Source organism: Perca flavescens, chromosome 8 (genome assembly GCF_004354835.1).
Source record: "Perca flavescens isolate YP-PL-M2 chromosome 8, PFLA_1.0, whole genome shotgun sequence".
Taxonomy (NCBI): domain Eukaryota; kingdom Metazoa; phylum Chordata; class Actinopteri; order Perciformes; family Percidae; genus Perca; species Perca flavescens.
In genome coordinates, this window is record NC_041338.1 from 15,297,528 (window position 1) to 15,315,296 (window position 17,769).

The 17,769-nt window shown below is 39.6% G+C and overlaps 1 protein-coding gene across 1 annotated transcript in view; it reads right to left on the reverse strand.

Annotated features, from left to right (window-relative positions):
- pdhx (pyruvate dehydrogenase complex component X) overlaps positions 1–16,745 on the reverse strand; it is a 32,507-nt gene extending 15,762 nt beyond the window's left edge. The window contains exons 1-5 of the mRNA XM_028586344.1: positions 16,358–16,745; positions 13,474–13,557; positions 11,210–11,310; positions 4,803–4,999; positions 2,335–2,433 (exon numbers count right to left, since the gene is read on the reverse strand). Of these exons, the coding sequence (XP_028442145.1) occupies positions 2,335–2,433; positions 4,803–4,999; positions 11,210–11,310; positions 13,474–13,557; positions 16,358–16,493 (617 nt within the window). The 5' untranslated portion in view covers positions 16,494–16,745. The remainder of the gene's footprint in view (positions 1–2,334; positions 2,434–4,802; positions 5,000–11,209; positions 11,311–13,473; positions 13,558–16,357) is intronic.
- Between the last annotated feature and the right edge of the window lie 1,024 nt (positions 16,746–17,769).

Genomic DNA, 17,769 nt, shown 5'->3' on the forward strand with positions numbered 1-17,769 from the left:
TCTTCCGCTTGAGAATATAGTTCCCGGTTTGTTTAGTTAGAAGATGGCTGTGTCTCATGTTACGTTGTTTTTTGTACACGCTGTGACTCTATAAATCGCAACATGTAAATAGGAACATGTTGGTGTTATTTTGTCACTTATTCGGAGCAGTAGGATTACTGGAACCATTCACCTGCATGTTCTGTGCTGGCCTGATGCCGCTGGAGCCGTCAGACAGCATTACAGCACACACCGAGATGAGAAGGGTATGTATCGATTTGTCTAACTCTGGGGTTACGGTGAATAAGCTAAATTCCCAATAAGTCGGCGTGTTCCTTTAAGGGAACATTTTAAAAGGAGGTTTCCTTTTTGTAATTGGTGACATCAATACAGTACATATTATGGATTTATACGGATGTTTTCCCAACTAATAAACATTTTATTCATCAGTTTCCACTCCTGAAGTTATATATTCAACACCCTCAAAGGCAGGTTTTTCCAAATGGGAAAGCTACATGAAAAAAAGAGAACTAATAACCCTTTCATTCCCAAGCTAGACAGTGCCTTAAACGTGAAGCTCTGTATACTGTTTTTTGTCTGAGGCACATCATTCATTTCAGAAAGGTCTCTTTAGGAAGAATGTGCATTCATTTTTGTTAAACCCCCTTGGCGTCAAGAGTCTTGTAGCTAATTAGGTAGTCTAGGTGTGTCAGTAAGTTAATTGATGAGACTCCAAATCTTGAGTCCTACAAATGGTTCAAAGTAGAGATGTCCCGATACCACTTTTTTGCCGATACCTGAACTTGCGTATTGGCCGATACAGAGTACCGATCCGATACCAGAGTGTCATGTATTTCATTATGTTTTAACAGCTGTATACTACTATCCCTGTATGGATGTGATAGGATTTCTATCTTTGTTGTCGGTCTGGCTCAGGTTAAACTCTTTGTGAAACATGAACAAACACAAACAATGAATGTCCCAGAACTTTCTTTTATTCTCCAGTTTGACAGTCAGTTATAAAAAGGAAAAAGAACATAAATAAACTACTTTAATGTAGATTTTCTTTAGGGCTTTATTACGTGGTATCGGATCGGTGCATAAACTCCAGTACTTCCCGATACCAGCGTTTTAGGCAGTATCCGAACATCTCTAGTTCAAAGAGAGGTAATTCAGCAAGCATGCCAAATCAAATCATTGGGATAGAATTACACTGCATTATTAATTAAACAATCGGGCAGCACACGATATGCCCGTGTTCATTAACCTAGACAATTAATTACAGCTAAATACCAAAAGGAACAAGAGACAAAAACAAACAGGAAAAAAAAAAAATTAACAAAAAGGACTATTCTAAACTGCCTAAATAAGGAGGCATGTGATAGGAGATGCTCTTTCTCAGCTGTTAACACACTTGTTATTGGTATTGATAAGACTGGTGCTTGTAAACCTATGACTTGTAGTGCTTTAACTATAAATCCAGCTTTAAATTAACCTATTCTGCTATATTTACAACAAGGTATGCATTAAGGCTTCGCTCAATTTCTGTGAGTTATCATTCTTTACTGTGTTTGGTTATGAAGCTTATAGATTTCTCTATTACTGTCTAAGACACAAATCTCAGAAAACATATGGTCTGCGTTACTATGGTCACCAGTGGGTCCTGGAGACTGGGTTGCTATGGCGACCGCAGTTAATGAGATTCACCAGCAGGGTGTTAGGTGGGAAACAAGAGTATTCAATCCTAGCCTTGACAGCAGGTAATCATTAGAGCTGTGTGTGTGCGCATGTGCGTGTTCATAGCTTTCTGTAGTGTGAAATCCTCATATAACAGGATTAAAGTACCTAACATCTTTACCACCTCTTGGTCACATTTTTCACTTATGTAATTCACACTGCTTACACTGCAGCTATAACCTGCCTTGCTTTGACTGACATCTTTTTCCCCTCAGGAGATGCTTCAGTGTTACGGTGGCCACAAAGGCAGCCCCTCCAATCTGTGCCCTTGTGCCTATAACTATGCTAAACAAGCACCTACTGCTGACACATCACTTGTGTAAACAAATAAAGCAACCCCCCGACCAAAAACAGAAAGTAATATGTAAAAGGTCATATTAGAAGCCCTTAATAGGCTGTAATGATTGTATAGTTCATTGTAATGGTTTTATAAATCATTACAGCTTCTACGAGAAAACCAAATTTCCATCATGAACAAGTCAAATAGTTCTGTTTTGTATAATCTCAGACTGGGCCCAATAAAAATGATATCTGCTTGTTTGTTAAGTAAGCAGAGAGGTTCTGTATCCTACTGGATTGCATTAAGGAGGCCTCCACAGGCCTTAGACCTATACTCACTCCTTGGTGATAAGTCCTCTTGGTCCAGTGGGTGTGGCCAATTTTGGGTCTATACCATGGGTGTCCAGGATATGTCTTGCTGCTGGACTAAGACGTAACCTGGCAGGGAAGAAAGAGAGTAAGACACAATTTTACAATAGTTCAAGTTTTAAACTTTGTACTTTTGCTTGTTAGGTCTAACATGAATTATTTTGGTTTTATTTATACATCAAACCAGACATAAGGGTACTTCAGAAACCTCCTGGGCAAGCAAAATGTTAAAGTATTTCAGACTCTCTTTAGGATATCACTGATTGTGTTTTTTTTATTGTGTATTTAGATAGGGACAGTGCATATTAATGGACATCAGTACATATACACAGTGTAAATATGCTAGAGTTATCACCATAGCTAATTTTCATCTTTTGTCCCTAGGCAAATACATAAAAAGAAAAAAAACATAAAAAGAGTAGCAAGCATGCAACACCCTCATAATCTGAGAGGCAAGACAAACACAAACAACAGTCAAGACAAAATACAACAGAACATGTGATTGTCACACATAGTGAAATGTGTGAGGCAGTTAAAAGTGAGTGCAGCTTTGGTTTTCTAGAAGCCAGAATTTTAAATGAGTTTTAAAACTGATGTATGTGGGACGGTCCCTTATTGTGGGGGGCAGGCTATTCCAATATTCATTTCCCTTTACTGACAAAACAGTTTGTCCAAATGTGGTGCGCCTAAAAAGGTATTACACAGTCCCCTTTGGTGGAGGCCCTTGTACTACCAACAGTCTCAATTCTTTGGAAGAAGTCATTCAGTGGGGGAGGGGCACAACGATGTATAGCCTTAGCTTGTAAATTGATGCGGAATTCTTTGATGTAAATAAACTTTTATAATCAAGAAACAGTGTCAGCGGATTCCTCTCCATACAGCATCGCTACAAAATATACCACACAGGCATACCTAAAAATGCTGACATGATAAATAAATAAAAAAAGACCCGTCTTTAAAAAAAAAGCCCATTCCTGTGTGTGTATATATATATATATATATATATATATATATATATATATATATATATATATAGTATATAAATGGTCACCCACTGGTGACCATTTATTTATTTATTTATTAGGGCTGTCAAAATTAACGCGTTAATTTTTGCGTTAATTTTTTACTCGTTAAAAAAAATTAAGCAGCTGTGTTTGTTTACTTCATGTGGCGGCTGAGAAACGTAATACGTCTCCATAACACCAGGCGGCGCTACTCTGTATTGTTGCCCAAGTAATGAAAACCGGCAGCTGATTGGACGAACGCGTCACATGGGTGCCAGACTGTCATGGCGGCCGTTCAGAATACGATCTCATATTGTACTAAGATAGTTCACTGAAACATGTCTCTGAAAACATTTTAAGCGAGAAATAGGCCGTGCAGTTGCTGAATCTGTCTTCATTTCAGCTCAACAAAGGTCAGTTTAGAAGATTTTCGTCAGATTTTGAGAGACCAGTCACGTCACCTCACTCCGCTCGCCATTTCCGGGTGAGTCCCGACTGCCCTGCCGCCGACTGAACTCTCGGCTCGTTGGAGATGAACTGCGCCTCGCCTGTAAAGTAGACGAGAGCAGGCGACAGCAGCCGGGGACGGTGACAAAAATCTGCTCTCAAGTCAGACAGTTTCTAGCCGTTTCTTAGCAGAACCTTTCCTTGTTTGTTTGTTTCTTCACTTTTGCAAAGTTAAATGATTTAGCATTTAAATATCCATTATTATAAGCTTAAGTCTCAATTTAAAAAGCGATTACCGTAATTACAGCAAATTCTCTCTCTCTCTCTCTCTCTCTCTCTCTCTCTCTCTCTCTCTCTCTCTCTCTCTCTCTCTCTCTCTCTCTCTCTCTCTCTCTCTCTCTCTCTCTCTCTCTCTCTCTCTCTCTCTCTCTCTCTCTCTCTCTCTCCTCAGTGACACACAGCCTGTGAAATGATGGTGGTCACAGGGACAAAATGTGGTCCATTGATAATATCTACACAACAACCAAGACAAAACATACATCAGAAAACATCAGACTAGATGTTGGAAATGCTGTCAGCTCTCATCACTTATTCCAACTAGCATGACCTGATGTAAATGTTTACATTGCACTAGTCACTAGTATTAGCTAATGTGCTAATCAGATGTTTTAACAACACTAGAACAATATGCAGACTCTAACGGTGGGTACTTTAGCAACAAGCTTGAAATATAAAGAAAATCAAGCTTTATGTGTGGTAACATTATTGGTTTTGGGGCTGAAACAGCATACAAATCAAAATCCTGTTAAAATGACTAAATTGTAGGTTTAAATTTCCACGAACAGCGCTGCCAATAAGTTGTGACTCTCCATTATGGCCACATTAGGCAAGAAAGTGAGTGTACGGACCTGTATTGACTGCAGAGATTTTATTCATTTGATTTAACTATACAGTGTGTGATTTAAAAAGGAAGGAGGAGACACTCACGGTCCTGACGTGGCTGGTTTTGGTGGAGGAGCTGGAAAGGCTGTGGCAGGGGGCACAACTGGGGCAGAGGCTGCATCTGTAGCAGGTGGAGCAGCAGCATCTGGAGCGGGAATCTCAACCTGCTTCCAGTCCTGCCCTTCCTCAACCATGAGGGCAATGAGAGTGCCCAGGCGCACATTGCGACTTCCCTCCTCCATCTGCAAACAGGGTGAGCGGTACTTATACAGTAAGAACATTAGCACTGGTTTAGGCACCCCATACGTGCAACTGAGTTTAGAGGAATAAAAGGGAAAGTCTTTGTTGTATGGTTTTTAAGCAAATAATTAAAAAACAGACGAAGGGAAAGTAATACAGTTAATCAGTTGACCAGTGGTCATTGAATGGATACAAATTTTGACTAGAGATGGTACTGCCTAAAACACTGGTATCGGGAAGTACTGGAGTTTATGCACCGATCCGATGCCACATAATAAAGCCCTAATGAAAATCTACGTTAAAGTAGTTTATTTATGTTCTTTTTCCATTATAACGGACTGTCAAACTGGATAATAAAAGAAAGTTCTGTGGAATTCATTGTTTGTTCATCTTTTACAAAGAGTTTAACCTGAGCCAGACCGACAACAAAGATAGAAATAATATCACATCCATACAGGGATCGCAGTATACAGTTGTTAAAACATAACAAAATATATGACACACTGGTATCGGATCGGTACTCGGTATCGCAAGTTCAGGTATCGGGAAGCAAAAAACGGTATAGGGCCATCTCTAATTTCGACAGCCATTATTATTCTCATTCACATCAATTTCTATTGTGCAATTTTCTCCCCTCTTAACTTGACAAATCATACAAAAACCCAGCTGTGCTGGAATAGGTTCTTGAAGTGCAGTGGATGGGTTTCCATGCTTTTCAAAGCGGCCAACTATTGATTCACTATCTTGTTTTGGAGTAATCCAAATCGACTGCAAGCTCTACGCTACTCTCCCCAAGCTGTGTGGAAGGTGTTGTTCCTCAATCAATATTGATCAGCTTTAATGAAAGGCCAGGCACAATTCACAGGCGTTGGCTGCCACACTTAATCACTTTTCAAAAGGTATCCACTTCGTGAGCAGCGAAGGATCGGCCAAAATAGCAAAGATATATCAGACCCTGACTGAGCTGTTTATATTCAAATCATCCAGCACCACCACTGATCTGCCAAGAGACTAAAACCTGCAATTTCTAACAATTGACCAAATACGGTATGATTTCACAATAAAATGTTTCAAACTGAAAGCGCAATTAGGAAATCAACAGTTATTAATATACTCCACCCCAGCCCCCTACCTCTAGCAGGCTTGCAAAATCAAAGAATCATAAAATCAGCAGCCCTCCAATAAGCATATCCACCAAAGTGGAAAGAATGTATGAACACCTGCGCTCACTGGTAGAAAGAGGTGCACTTCCATGCTTATTCTGGGCTACTTTAGTTCAATGTAGACCTAATTATCCTGCAACAAAGCTGAACATGCAAATCAACTTGCAGGCTGAGCCAGTAAGTATCACTGCAAAATAACACTGTTGTACTGGGGTACTAAAATAGAACACATAGGCCTATCTAGTCGATTTCACAAATTATCAAAAATAACTATTTTTGAAAGGCATACTTTCTTGTCCCATTGGACTTTTCTGTAAAGTGGAAAGCTCATATTTACAAACTAAGCGATGGTGGTGAGCACAAAGCTATACTAACCTAAAGTACAGTATACTAGGCAACACTAAAAGATGTTGCCCCAGGTTGTGAAACAAAACTTTCAGATAAAGTAATAATCTTAAACAATAGATTTAAGGTGTGATTAATACAGAACTGCAATGGGAGGTGATGGATGAGGGTAAACGTAAGGCCTCTCAGGGAAATCCAAACTCAATTTCCAGAGATCCCTGTTCTCTTTAGTCCCAAAGGGATGTTTTCACATGGTAGAGACTAGAGATGCAATATACTACCCACAAAAGCTGTGGTATAGTGAGACAAGCAATGCTGCGATATGTGATACGTGATAACGACCACCAATCTGTGTGTAACTGAAGAGGAAAACATAGGCTCCGACTAAAAGACCGGATGCATAATATACTACATTTATCTCTCACACACACACACACACACACACACACACACACACACACACACACACACACACACACACACACACACACACACACACACACACACACACACACACACACACACACACACACACACACACACACACACACACACACACACACACACACACACACACACACACACACACACACACACACACACACACACACACACACACACACACACACACACACACACACACACACACACACACACACACACACACGGCAAGTACAAATTATGCTCACACCTCAGCTTTAGCAATGGTTCAAAAGTGTGTGGTTTCACTTTATGGCCAAAGAGGCGCTGCTTAAAAACCTACTGGTAAAATCCCATTTTATTTCTGTTAGCTAGAAGAAATATTTCATCTTTACAGCCTAGAGCATTGAAAATCTCCAAAACAGTTTTTGCGATCAAAGGGAGCAATGAATAACACTAAACCACACACTTTGGGCCAGATACAGTTTACAGATTATAATAATTCATAATTATATTATTTATGAGTCTACACGGGAAAATGGGGAAGTTACTTCTGAAGGGCTCCTAAGAAGCTTTGTGCTGGGGAGTGACGTTGAGCTTATGGTGTTGTCACTTATACGTACAGTATGTTTATTTGGTCTATAGTTTACTGTCTATGTTATTATTTTGTTGTATGGTCTTGAACATTGTAGTAGTTCCTGTGTCATCTTTTCTTGATTTTTGTCTGGGTGGGTGGCTAGACGAGCGGGAGGGGGGTGGTGGTTATGTGTGTTGTGGGAAAGAAAAAATAATGTAATCACGCAAATATTATGTATGAGTATAGATTATTATCCTGTACATTAAAAAACACAAAAAGTACATTGGGCATTCGCTACCATTTTGCAACGAACAACATTTTTATTTCGTAATTAAATTGACATTGATTTACATGGATGGATGACCACTTCTGAATTAGGCAATGGGTTATCTCTGATCTTTATGTTGTGTCCACGCAGCTATCATTTCTTTGCTGCTTAAAGAAAATGGGCCCATGACTGTGAAGAAAGACTGCTAGGCTGCTAAGTCGTTTAGCCTTTCCTACGGCATCATTCTCACTGTGAAAAGTCTAACCAATCTCAAATAGGGCTCTTAAGGGTCCTCTCCAGAGCCCATTAGCTAGACTAATGATATAACAAATTCAGACTAGACCATTTATGAAGTTTAACCTACTTAACTCCAAACTGCTGTTATACAGCCATACAAGTCCCCTGAGAGTCTAAACAGCTCAGTTACAATAAGCTAAGTATCAACATTCCTTTGTATAGTATTTGAGTAGGTTTATTTGTAAAAGGAAGATGGATTTAGCCTAGAGTTGCATATAAACAGAAAGGGAAGGAGGGAGATATGTTTTGAGGGAGTGAGACATGGTCTGTCTCTGATCAATATAGCATGACAGATATGGCACAAAAAGGATTGCAGTCACAGCCTTTATCTTTGCATCACCAGTCTGTCAGCCCAATGTAATCTCACATGTAAAAAAAAAAAAAAATAAAACTAAATTCAAGCTGCAACTCACAAATCCACTCATTCCTTCAGGGCATCATGTTTGTTAAGCTTTCTAACCATATAACTACAAGATTCTGGGTTTGAACTGTCAATGAACCTTAATCACAGGCCATTTATGTATTCCATATTTTCTATTGCTCTCCACTCCCTGTTTTCTCTATAATGTGTCACCTCAAACCTAACCACTTTCCCCAATGTACTGCTAGCATTTCTTGAAGAAAAATATGGACTGTAAACTAATTAAATTCAGCCAACAGCGTACATTCCACAGGCAATTTACTCTCTTTTTGAAATGGAAAGAGATCAGTCTTTCACCCATTTGGAAATAAGAGAATGCTCCACGGTTAGAAAGTGATTTATCCGAAGGATTGATTTAGAGGAAACATAGCTGTTGGTGTTTGAATTGACTCCTTAAATGACAGTGTGTGGAGATGAAGAGATGAGGGGAAAAGGAATGAAACATGGGAAACTGAAAAGGTTAGCACTCTAGAAGGTCTTGGATATCTTCATTGATTTATCTTTCTATTCATACATCTATCAGTCCTTTCTGTCATTTAATTCAATATATCAATCACCAACTCATCCACAATCAACTACATTCTGGTGTACCTATCAATAAATGCAGCTTAAAAACAGTTCTAGAACAGTATTCTCCATTTAAAGCTCAGTAGCATTCATCTTTAGACACATCTGAACACAGAGAAGCTATGGGCATGTATAGTATGTATCTGCAAACACATTGGGTGCCCTTTCCTACAGGCTATGATTGATTGTACCCAGGGCTGATTTTCAGATTGAAGCCCCTTGGGTCAGGGTAGAGCAACGCTGTAAGAGTATGATGAGATACAGTAATCTCTGTTCACAGTGCTGCTGCTCCTACCCCCAACATCCCCATCCCAATTTGAGCAGAATCAGTCCCCTGTTCTCTCACCCCTAAGAGCCTGGTTGGAAATTGGTAAAGGGCCATAGGAGTACTTAACCCCCATAAATTACCCCAGGGGAGCGCAGGGAGTTCAACGCCTACTGCAGCCTGTCCAGGCGTTTGGCCACAGGCAGGTAATTATGGTAGCCTCTAAGTTAGAAACAGACTGGGTGCTTGGCAAGCCCTTGTTACACTTCAGAGATCTAACTCACCCAGACAAAGTGGATGTCAGATTGCCCATGCCAATGTTAGGGTGCACAAATCTCTGAAATATTGCCACTAGCTGCTGTTTTTTCATTAATTATGTACATAGGAGAGAGAGAGAGAGAGAGCGAGAGAGAGCGAGAGAGAGCGAGAGAGAGAGCGCGCGCTACAGGGCTTATCTAATGCAGACCATCTTTCTCTGCCAGATTCAGCTCTAAAGCCCCTACCCCCAATTCTTGGGTGGTTGCTATGGAAACTACCTTATAGCCACAGTGGCAAACACAAGGATGGAGTAAGGGAAAGTGAAAGAAAGGAAGCAAGTGAAGTGAAGACAAAATCATCTTGTAATTAACTGATTAATTTAGGCATTTCTATGTTTGTGTGTGCGCATGTAAGAAAAGACTGTCTTGTCCATAAACAATTATAACATAATAATATTTGCTGGTGTAGACTGGTTGTGTATTTTTTATTTTTTTAACACATCAGCTAATTAAACCCTGCTCCACTCACAGGCGTCACCAGAATGTGAGCATGTCCAAAATGACATGGCAAGGGGACACGCTGGGTTATTAGATAAGTCACTCTCTGTGACATGGAGCAAGGGTCGGTGCTTCTGTGAACGCACAGGAACAAAAACACCGCAATACCTCACTGCCATCCCTCAGTTTTTAAAACGGGGAAGCTATAAGAAAACGTTAACTTAAATCTTACTTTAACTACCAGGGGATCTCCCCCTCCTTCCCATTTTACATACGGTCCTCAGATCTCTCACAGATCAGTCAAAAAGCTATTGAAGATAAAACATCTTCATCTTTCTGTTTAAGGGGACGAACATGCGGTGGAGTATTGATGAAGAAAAAAAACAAAACTGATCGCTCTGTCTTTGGCAGCCTATTAAAAATTCAACCGACAAACGGCACGATGTTGGGGGGAGGTGGGGTATTTGTCACTGAAGACAGCTCGTCAAAGTGTTGTTGTCACTATATAGGGAGAGCAGATTTAACAAGCGTAGCCAATTAGCATAGGCAACGGGGGAACCCTGAAACATTCACACTGAAATATTAACAGGACTATATTCTATCTATGTGAATATAAAGTAATTTCAAAAACATAGAAATAACTACTGAACATTGCTGACTTTACATTGTTTGAAGGTATAATAACAGAATACCGTGGAACACACTTGTCAAGAAGCCCAATTTTAGAGAAAATTCCACACACTGACCATTACGCAAGCAATAATTTATTTAGAAGAAAAATACAACATTTTGGTCTCAGACCTTCATCAGGTAAATTGACCTGATGAAGTTCTGAGACCGAAACGTTGTATTTTTCTTCTGCGTAACGGACCATTGCGTAATGGTCAGTGTGCAGGATTTTCTCTAAACTTTTTGATCTGCTACTTTTGATCATATCCTATGCACCTGCCCGACAAAAGAGGTGTGCAAAAAAGCTTTCCTAAGAAGCCCAATTTCAAATCCTGGTGCTAACACACACTGAAATGCACAGCATTTCAATACTTTGTCAACCCTCTACTTTCATAGGTAAGTATACCTTTATTCCGGTATCTACTCATCTCCTGGAGAGGTGTATCTGTGTTTTGGCTCACTCACCAATATCTTTGCCATGATACCGTCGTCATTAGATTCCAGGGTAACAACAGCCTTGTCAGTCTCAATCTCACAAAGGGCATCACCGGCTGCTACTGGCTCACCTGCAAAAGTAAAGAAACATCCAGGAATACATCTTAAACATGAACTTTTGTTTGGCATTTTAAGCAACTCATTCCCAAAACAATCACTTAATTATAAAAAGTTAAAATGCAAATTACTCATTTTAGCTGCCACGATTGCAAATGCATGAATCATAATCATTAGCAGCATGTTAAAAACAAAAGGCTCTTTCGCTGGGGCTCTGCAAACACACAGAGAACAAATTAGTTATCATACAAATGAAAGCATTCCATTGAAGGGACAAAAAGGTTATGTGGGAAAATATCTGCTCGGGCTTTGGCCTACATATCAAATGAAGAGCCTAATCAATGTTTCATGGGAAAGAATGTGAGATACGGAAACACAGCGTGTCTGAAAGAAGGCAAGATCTTTGCCTATCCTTAGAATCCCAGTAGATTCCCGCTGGTCCACCGCATGAGAGAGCTGGAATATATTAGCATTTGCTTAGCAATGAAGGAAGATGGCAATTAGGAGCCACTGGTTCAGTTCTTCCATGCTCATAGATCCATTTTGTGCTACACCTATTTTATGCAACAATTCAAATGGCGCTCCCAATGGAATAATGGACCTTATTTTTCTCCTTAGACAAAAAGGAGAGTAGAAGAAAAGCTATCGTCAGTTGTACAGCTCAGTCGGAAATGCTGGTTAGAAATTAATAGGTTAATGGTGAAGATAAAGAATGTTTTGGTTACATTATAGCCCCCCCAAGCAATTTCGAGCCTTAAGCACTTGCAGTCAATCTATTTCATGTAGAGTCAATAGTACTAGGAATGGTATGATTGAATTGTCTTTGTGACATATGTCCACGCGTTAAGAAGCGAGGAGGAGGTAAGGTGTATAAGATTAAGGTCAAGGGTTATTCAGATCTGACATATGGTCACATGTCTACCTTCTGGCAGAAAAAAAAGCTGCAACAAGGTGCATCAACTGGGTATGGAGCTACTAGTAGGAAAATCAAGGAAGACAGTGCTATGATGACGAAGGCAAAAATGTATTGAATCAATACCTCAATTGAAAACGAGAGTTTGTGGGATATTTTTTTTAAAGGGAAAGACATGCTTGGGAAGGGAAAAGGAGGAACAGGGTGGGTGAAGGGAAGAGTAGATGGGGATGGGAACGTTGAAAGAGCAGAGAGAGTATTGACGCTGGAAGCCCCTGAGAGCAAGCAGGAGTGGAGAATTCAAAATTGGATTTGTACGGGCATTAACACCATATGACCCAGAGGGTTAGGTGTGATGTGTGATATTAAAGATTAAACAGGCGACCTTACGATTTTTCACCTCTGCTCAACCAGAACGCCAACATAACAACAACAAAAGGATATTTAGACTACACAGGTATGCAGGTCGAGGCTATGTTACATTATATTCACACATAATGGTACAATAGTAACAAGATAGTTGTTTGGATGAAACCTCAAAATGGGCAACTATGTGGAAAAAAACCCAGCTTTTTTTGGCATTCCAGGGAGATGGTTATGTTAAATTCTAATTCAGGGAGCCTTCAAACTAGATTCCATTGGAGAACAATTAATCACATTACCCTGATATAAAATAGGTGCTTTTTGAAAGCGCGCTTTAAAAACTCTATGGTTGATGGTAGAAAAGTAGCATCCCGGATGTGTTTTTCTTGTCATTGAGAATTTGTCTTTCCCCCTTTCCCTTCCTCACTTCTACACACATGTACATAGCTCATCCTAAGTCACAGGAGCACATGGCAACACATCAGAGCAGCCAATCAGAATTCAGTATGCTGCCGCCTGATAAATGAGAGTGTGGCTGAGGCGCCTGGCTGAGCAGAGTTGCTAAGCTGTGATGAATAGTGACTGCCGTGTTTCCTTGAGCGAATTAGCCACCAAATGCCCTCAGGTGTTTCCAGTGCTCAGTCCTCTGCCTTACAGAGCAATGTGACAGCATTGAGTAAATGATTAGTGCCAATGTTGGTCCATCATTGAGGGGAAAAGAAATGCAGAGTTTTTTATAATCTGATGAGCACGGATGCAGAGGGTGTTACTGTGAGAATTACATATCGTTAAGACTAACCTGCTAAAGAGTAGATTTTGTAGGTTAGTTAGAAGAAGTAAAGCAGAAGAAATGTGGTAATGAGAGCTGGGGAAATGAAGCATTGGGTCATATGTTTTTTACCTTCCTTCTTCAGCCATTTGACTATGTTTCCTTCCTCCATGGTTGGGGAGAGTGCAGGCATCTGCACTTTGACTGGGCTGACACCTACAGGATAGAAAGAGAATAATACAATTTACGTCAGGGGCCTTTAGGCTTAAAACTACAGCAGACATATTTCCATGAAAATAATATTCAGAACCTTCCTACAGCCAGGTCTTTCAGCATCTGCCAGGCTATGTGAATGTCCAAAGAAATTACGTTACACAACCAGATGTAGCAGTGTTTGGCTGAGGCCTCAGGGGTTTCAACATCTTCAATTCGGCAGCACGGCACGCAAAGAGACAGTGTCACGATGACAAAAATAATGCTGGCAGGTCACTTATGTAATTGTGATTCCCCTGACACTGCACCAGAGGCTGCAGAGGCACTAGTGCTCTTGCAGGCCTTTGAGCGACCATCAAAAGCCCCCCCACTGTCACCAGCTGCAGTCACTCAGAAGGGCAGGGTTCAACTGGCTCACAGCACTGTGGTGGACAGTGAGTCTTCAGGCAGCCAGAAGCATCACTGCTTTACTACAACTAGCCTGCAATGCTAAAGAACAGTCAGACATGGACAAAACTCAAACGGAACACCCCTTTGTTTAGTGTATTATACTGTATATGCTCAGTGAACTGCTCACATAATGCAGACATGTATGATGTAAAGCTATACAAAGAAAAAGTGATATAGATACAATGGATAAGAGACAGAAAAAGTAAACGGATGAGGCAGAGGAAAGGGAAGATGTGAAAGGGTGTTTTTTTATTAGATGTGACTCAAACTGTTCAAATAGAACTAATGAGGGATATAATGATGCTTGTACATGCACAGGTTTCTTTATATTCACCAAAAGAACTAAATAAAAATCACTGGAATTAACTAGTGAATGTTGAACTATCTTTATAGGTCTTGCTATCATTTCAAAGTACATGTTATTATCAATCCAATACAATAAATGAAGAATCAAAAAACCTAAAAAATGTGGTCCTCTCAACTCAGCGGTTTCCCCCCCCATGATTATATTTACTCTAAGAGTTATATATTGGAACATAACCCTTCTTTTATCTAATCTGTTGAAATCAAATAAAGTAGCATCCACTCCAAAAAATGTATTGCAAATTGAATTTGGCATCAAAATAAAGTATGTCAAAGAGGCAAAGACTTTTTTTTTTTTTTTAAATCAAATTAGGAAGGATTTTCTGCCTTTGCCTTATGTCAATAAACAATTTTTTCATTAGAGATGCACAGATACACACCGGTGACCGCAATTGGCCGGTTTTCACGTGCTCGGCCATGACCGCCGACCGGCAGGTCAGTCTGACATATGCCGATTTCATGCCGGTCAATGCTACAATGAACTGACAAGTTACAGTTCTCAAGGACGCACGCACACACGGACGCGACAGCACGGTCTCTTTTTTCCCCTCTTTCTCTCAACTTTTCCACCTGGTGTCGCGCGTACCCGCTCGCGGTGTGAAGCGCGTGTCCGCGCTATTCTCGCACATGTAGGGAACCTCGTGAATTAACCTGCAACATGTCAGCTGTTTGGAAATTCTTCAGCGTGCCTTTTCTCTTTCTGTGTGCCATTTTGCGAATCGTTCTCATGAATTACTGCATTAGTTGTGTTAAGATAACAAGTTTGCAATATGAAACACCTGCAAGGAAAAAGTAGGGCGTGGAGGGACGACACCAAAAAACAAAATCACATTTTTGTTGTTGGATATTGGATGTGAAAAGAAGGAAATGGTTCTAACATTGCACTTTAGATGTGTGTTCCCACACCAGGAGTCATTTATATAGTTCTATTTTATAGTGATCAATTACCGGTTCAAAATGTTTTCTATGTTCTGTGCAAAATGTTATATTAAAGAAAAACTAGAAAATAAATATTTGTGTGCAGTAAAGTGGTTAGAAAAAATGAAATCGGAATCGGCTAAAATCGGTATCGGCTGGCCTAACTCAAAGAAAATCGGAATTCGGAATCGGCCTAGAAAGTTGTAATCAGTGCATCTCTACTTTCCATTAAAACGTTTAAATCCTGTGTGGTCCCCGGTCATGCTGTGTACTGCTGCCATCTGCTGGATATTTGACGATGTTACAAAACTTGAGTGCATCAATATATTTTTGCAATAAAAAGGAACTGAGCCCACTCTTGCAAGAGTGAAAAACCACATGTGTGGTGATGATGATGGTGAATGATCATCAATCCGCCATACTGACGTATGCCGTACAGGGAGACCCACACATTGTTAACAACACTGGTTGCAGCCTGGACTTACGAGGCTTTCGGTCAGAGAAAATCTCGTAGAATAACTTGTGGCGCAAGTAACGTTAGTTGGGTCACATTATAAGAAGGTCCGATGCTGTTAACAAAGCTTAGTCAACAGACATAGCTACTTGAACCCAACACAAACAACGTTTGCTGTTTGTTGACACACGTTACGTCTAGCTATAGCAATTTGACTCCGAAGAGGTTAAATTACGTCCCTCCGCTCCTGACACCCAAAAACCTCTCAAAAATTCACGATTGAGTTTTGTCTAAGTTTGTAACGGTTATAATTGATTTGACCAACTTTAGTCCGCGTGGAACTTCATTCCTTCAATGTCATTTTTTTTTCTCCATTTTTATGGAATCCGCTTGCTCGGAATCTGATGTCAAATAACACCCTCGTTATTCAGGCAGGAATACGACATACCAGTACGCCCATTTAACCACACGTTTATTCGTTATCATGTTGTGAAAAACGATACCGAGGTAACATAAGTACAAGATTATTGGAAATAGAAAACGATAGCAAATGTTAGCGTCTGACAGCACAGAAGAGGATACAGCTAGCTATCCGTTAGCTACACTGTCAACACTCACCGAGGATCCATGGAGACCGAAAGAAGTGTCTGACGTGCTCCTGCCATGGATGGGTAGCCCATACACATTTATTAAAATTAGATAATCTAAGGCCAAATAAAATCCCTTGACGACCGAGACGCAAGGAAGCCGCCATGTTGTCGTCCTCCGTTGGTGAGATGTGTCTATACAAATGCCTGACATTAAAGCAGCGGGAAGAGAACGGATAGCCTAATGTAACATTTTAAATTAATCTTATTAGAATGATCAACTCCAGAAAATTGTAAACAAATGTCCGATGATTCATCGCCTATTTAATCAGCACAGAACATGTATTTTTGATTTATTAAGAGCTCATTGAGCAGGCTAAAAATAAGTAACTGTTTTAGGTCCTTCGAGGTCTTTTATACTGTTGTTCTGTTACGTTAAAAATTGGTCGAAATCCCCAGTGCTCACTAATTTACTGCCCTCTGCTGGAATTAATGGGTTAGGGTTAGATCTAGGGGTAAAGGGGTAACTTATAAATTATATATATATATATATATATATATATATATATATATATATATATATATATATATATATATATACTTAAATGTCATATATATTCCTAATATTAGGCACTGGTGTCTTTTTGTTAATTGTTAAGAGTAAACAAACTCTTTTTAAATTCTGTCACAAGACTTTTTTTTTTTTTTTCAACCAAGCAAGTTTTGGGACAATTTAACTTGTTTCATTGCTGGAACGAGATTAAGATTCAGGTCAAGATTTGAAATGACATTGATGTGATTATGTTTTTTTTTTTCTTTTTTTTTTCTTTCTTTAATTACAAGTAAATGTGATATTTCTATTTTTGTATTTCTCTTAATCACATGTGAATCAAATATGAGAAAAAATGATTTCTTTGCACATTCTTTGCAATTTTTCACATAAAACAAAAACATGTTTAAACTTCCCATTTGTGTATAAAAGAGCCATATACAGTTAAAGTCAACTTCGTTATCATTTCTCAGACTGTGGTGTTGGTACAAGTATTTAAACAAAACAAGGGTTTATAAAACAAATATAAAAAATCGAAATATTTATCAGTTAAGCTGTAGGTTGGGGGGGGGATGGGGGGTAACAAGGTACAGATCAAGAACATAAAACTTTAGTGTTGATAACACATAGTGCTATGGAACAAATAGAGTGCAAATAGAGGTGAAAAGATGCAAGTAATATACCATCCACACAGAGTAATTAGCAATTAGCAATTAGCAGAAGCTGTAACAACATGAGCCTACATGTGAATTCTTCTGTGACTGTGTGTGTACAAACAAGGCAATTATTGTTTTAATGGCCATACATGCATAGGGAAACAAATAGAAATGGAAAGTCCAAAATCTGAGCAGGAAATTGGCTTCATGACAAGACATCTTTGCATTTTCATGAAT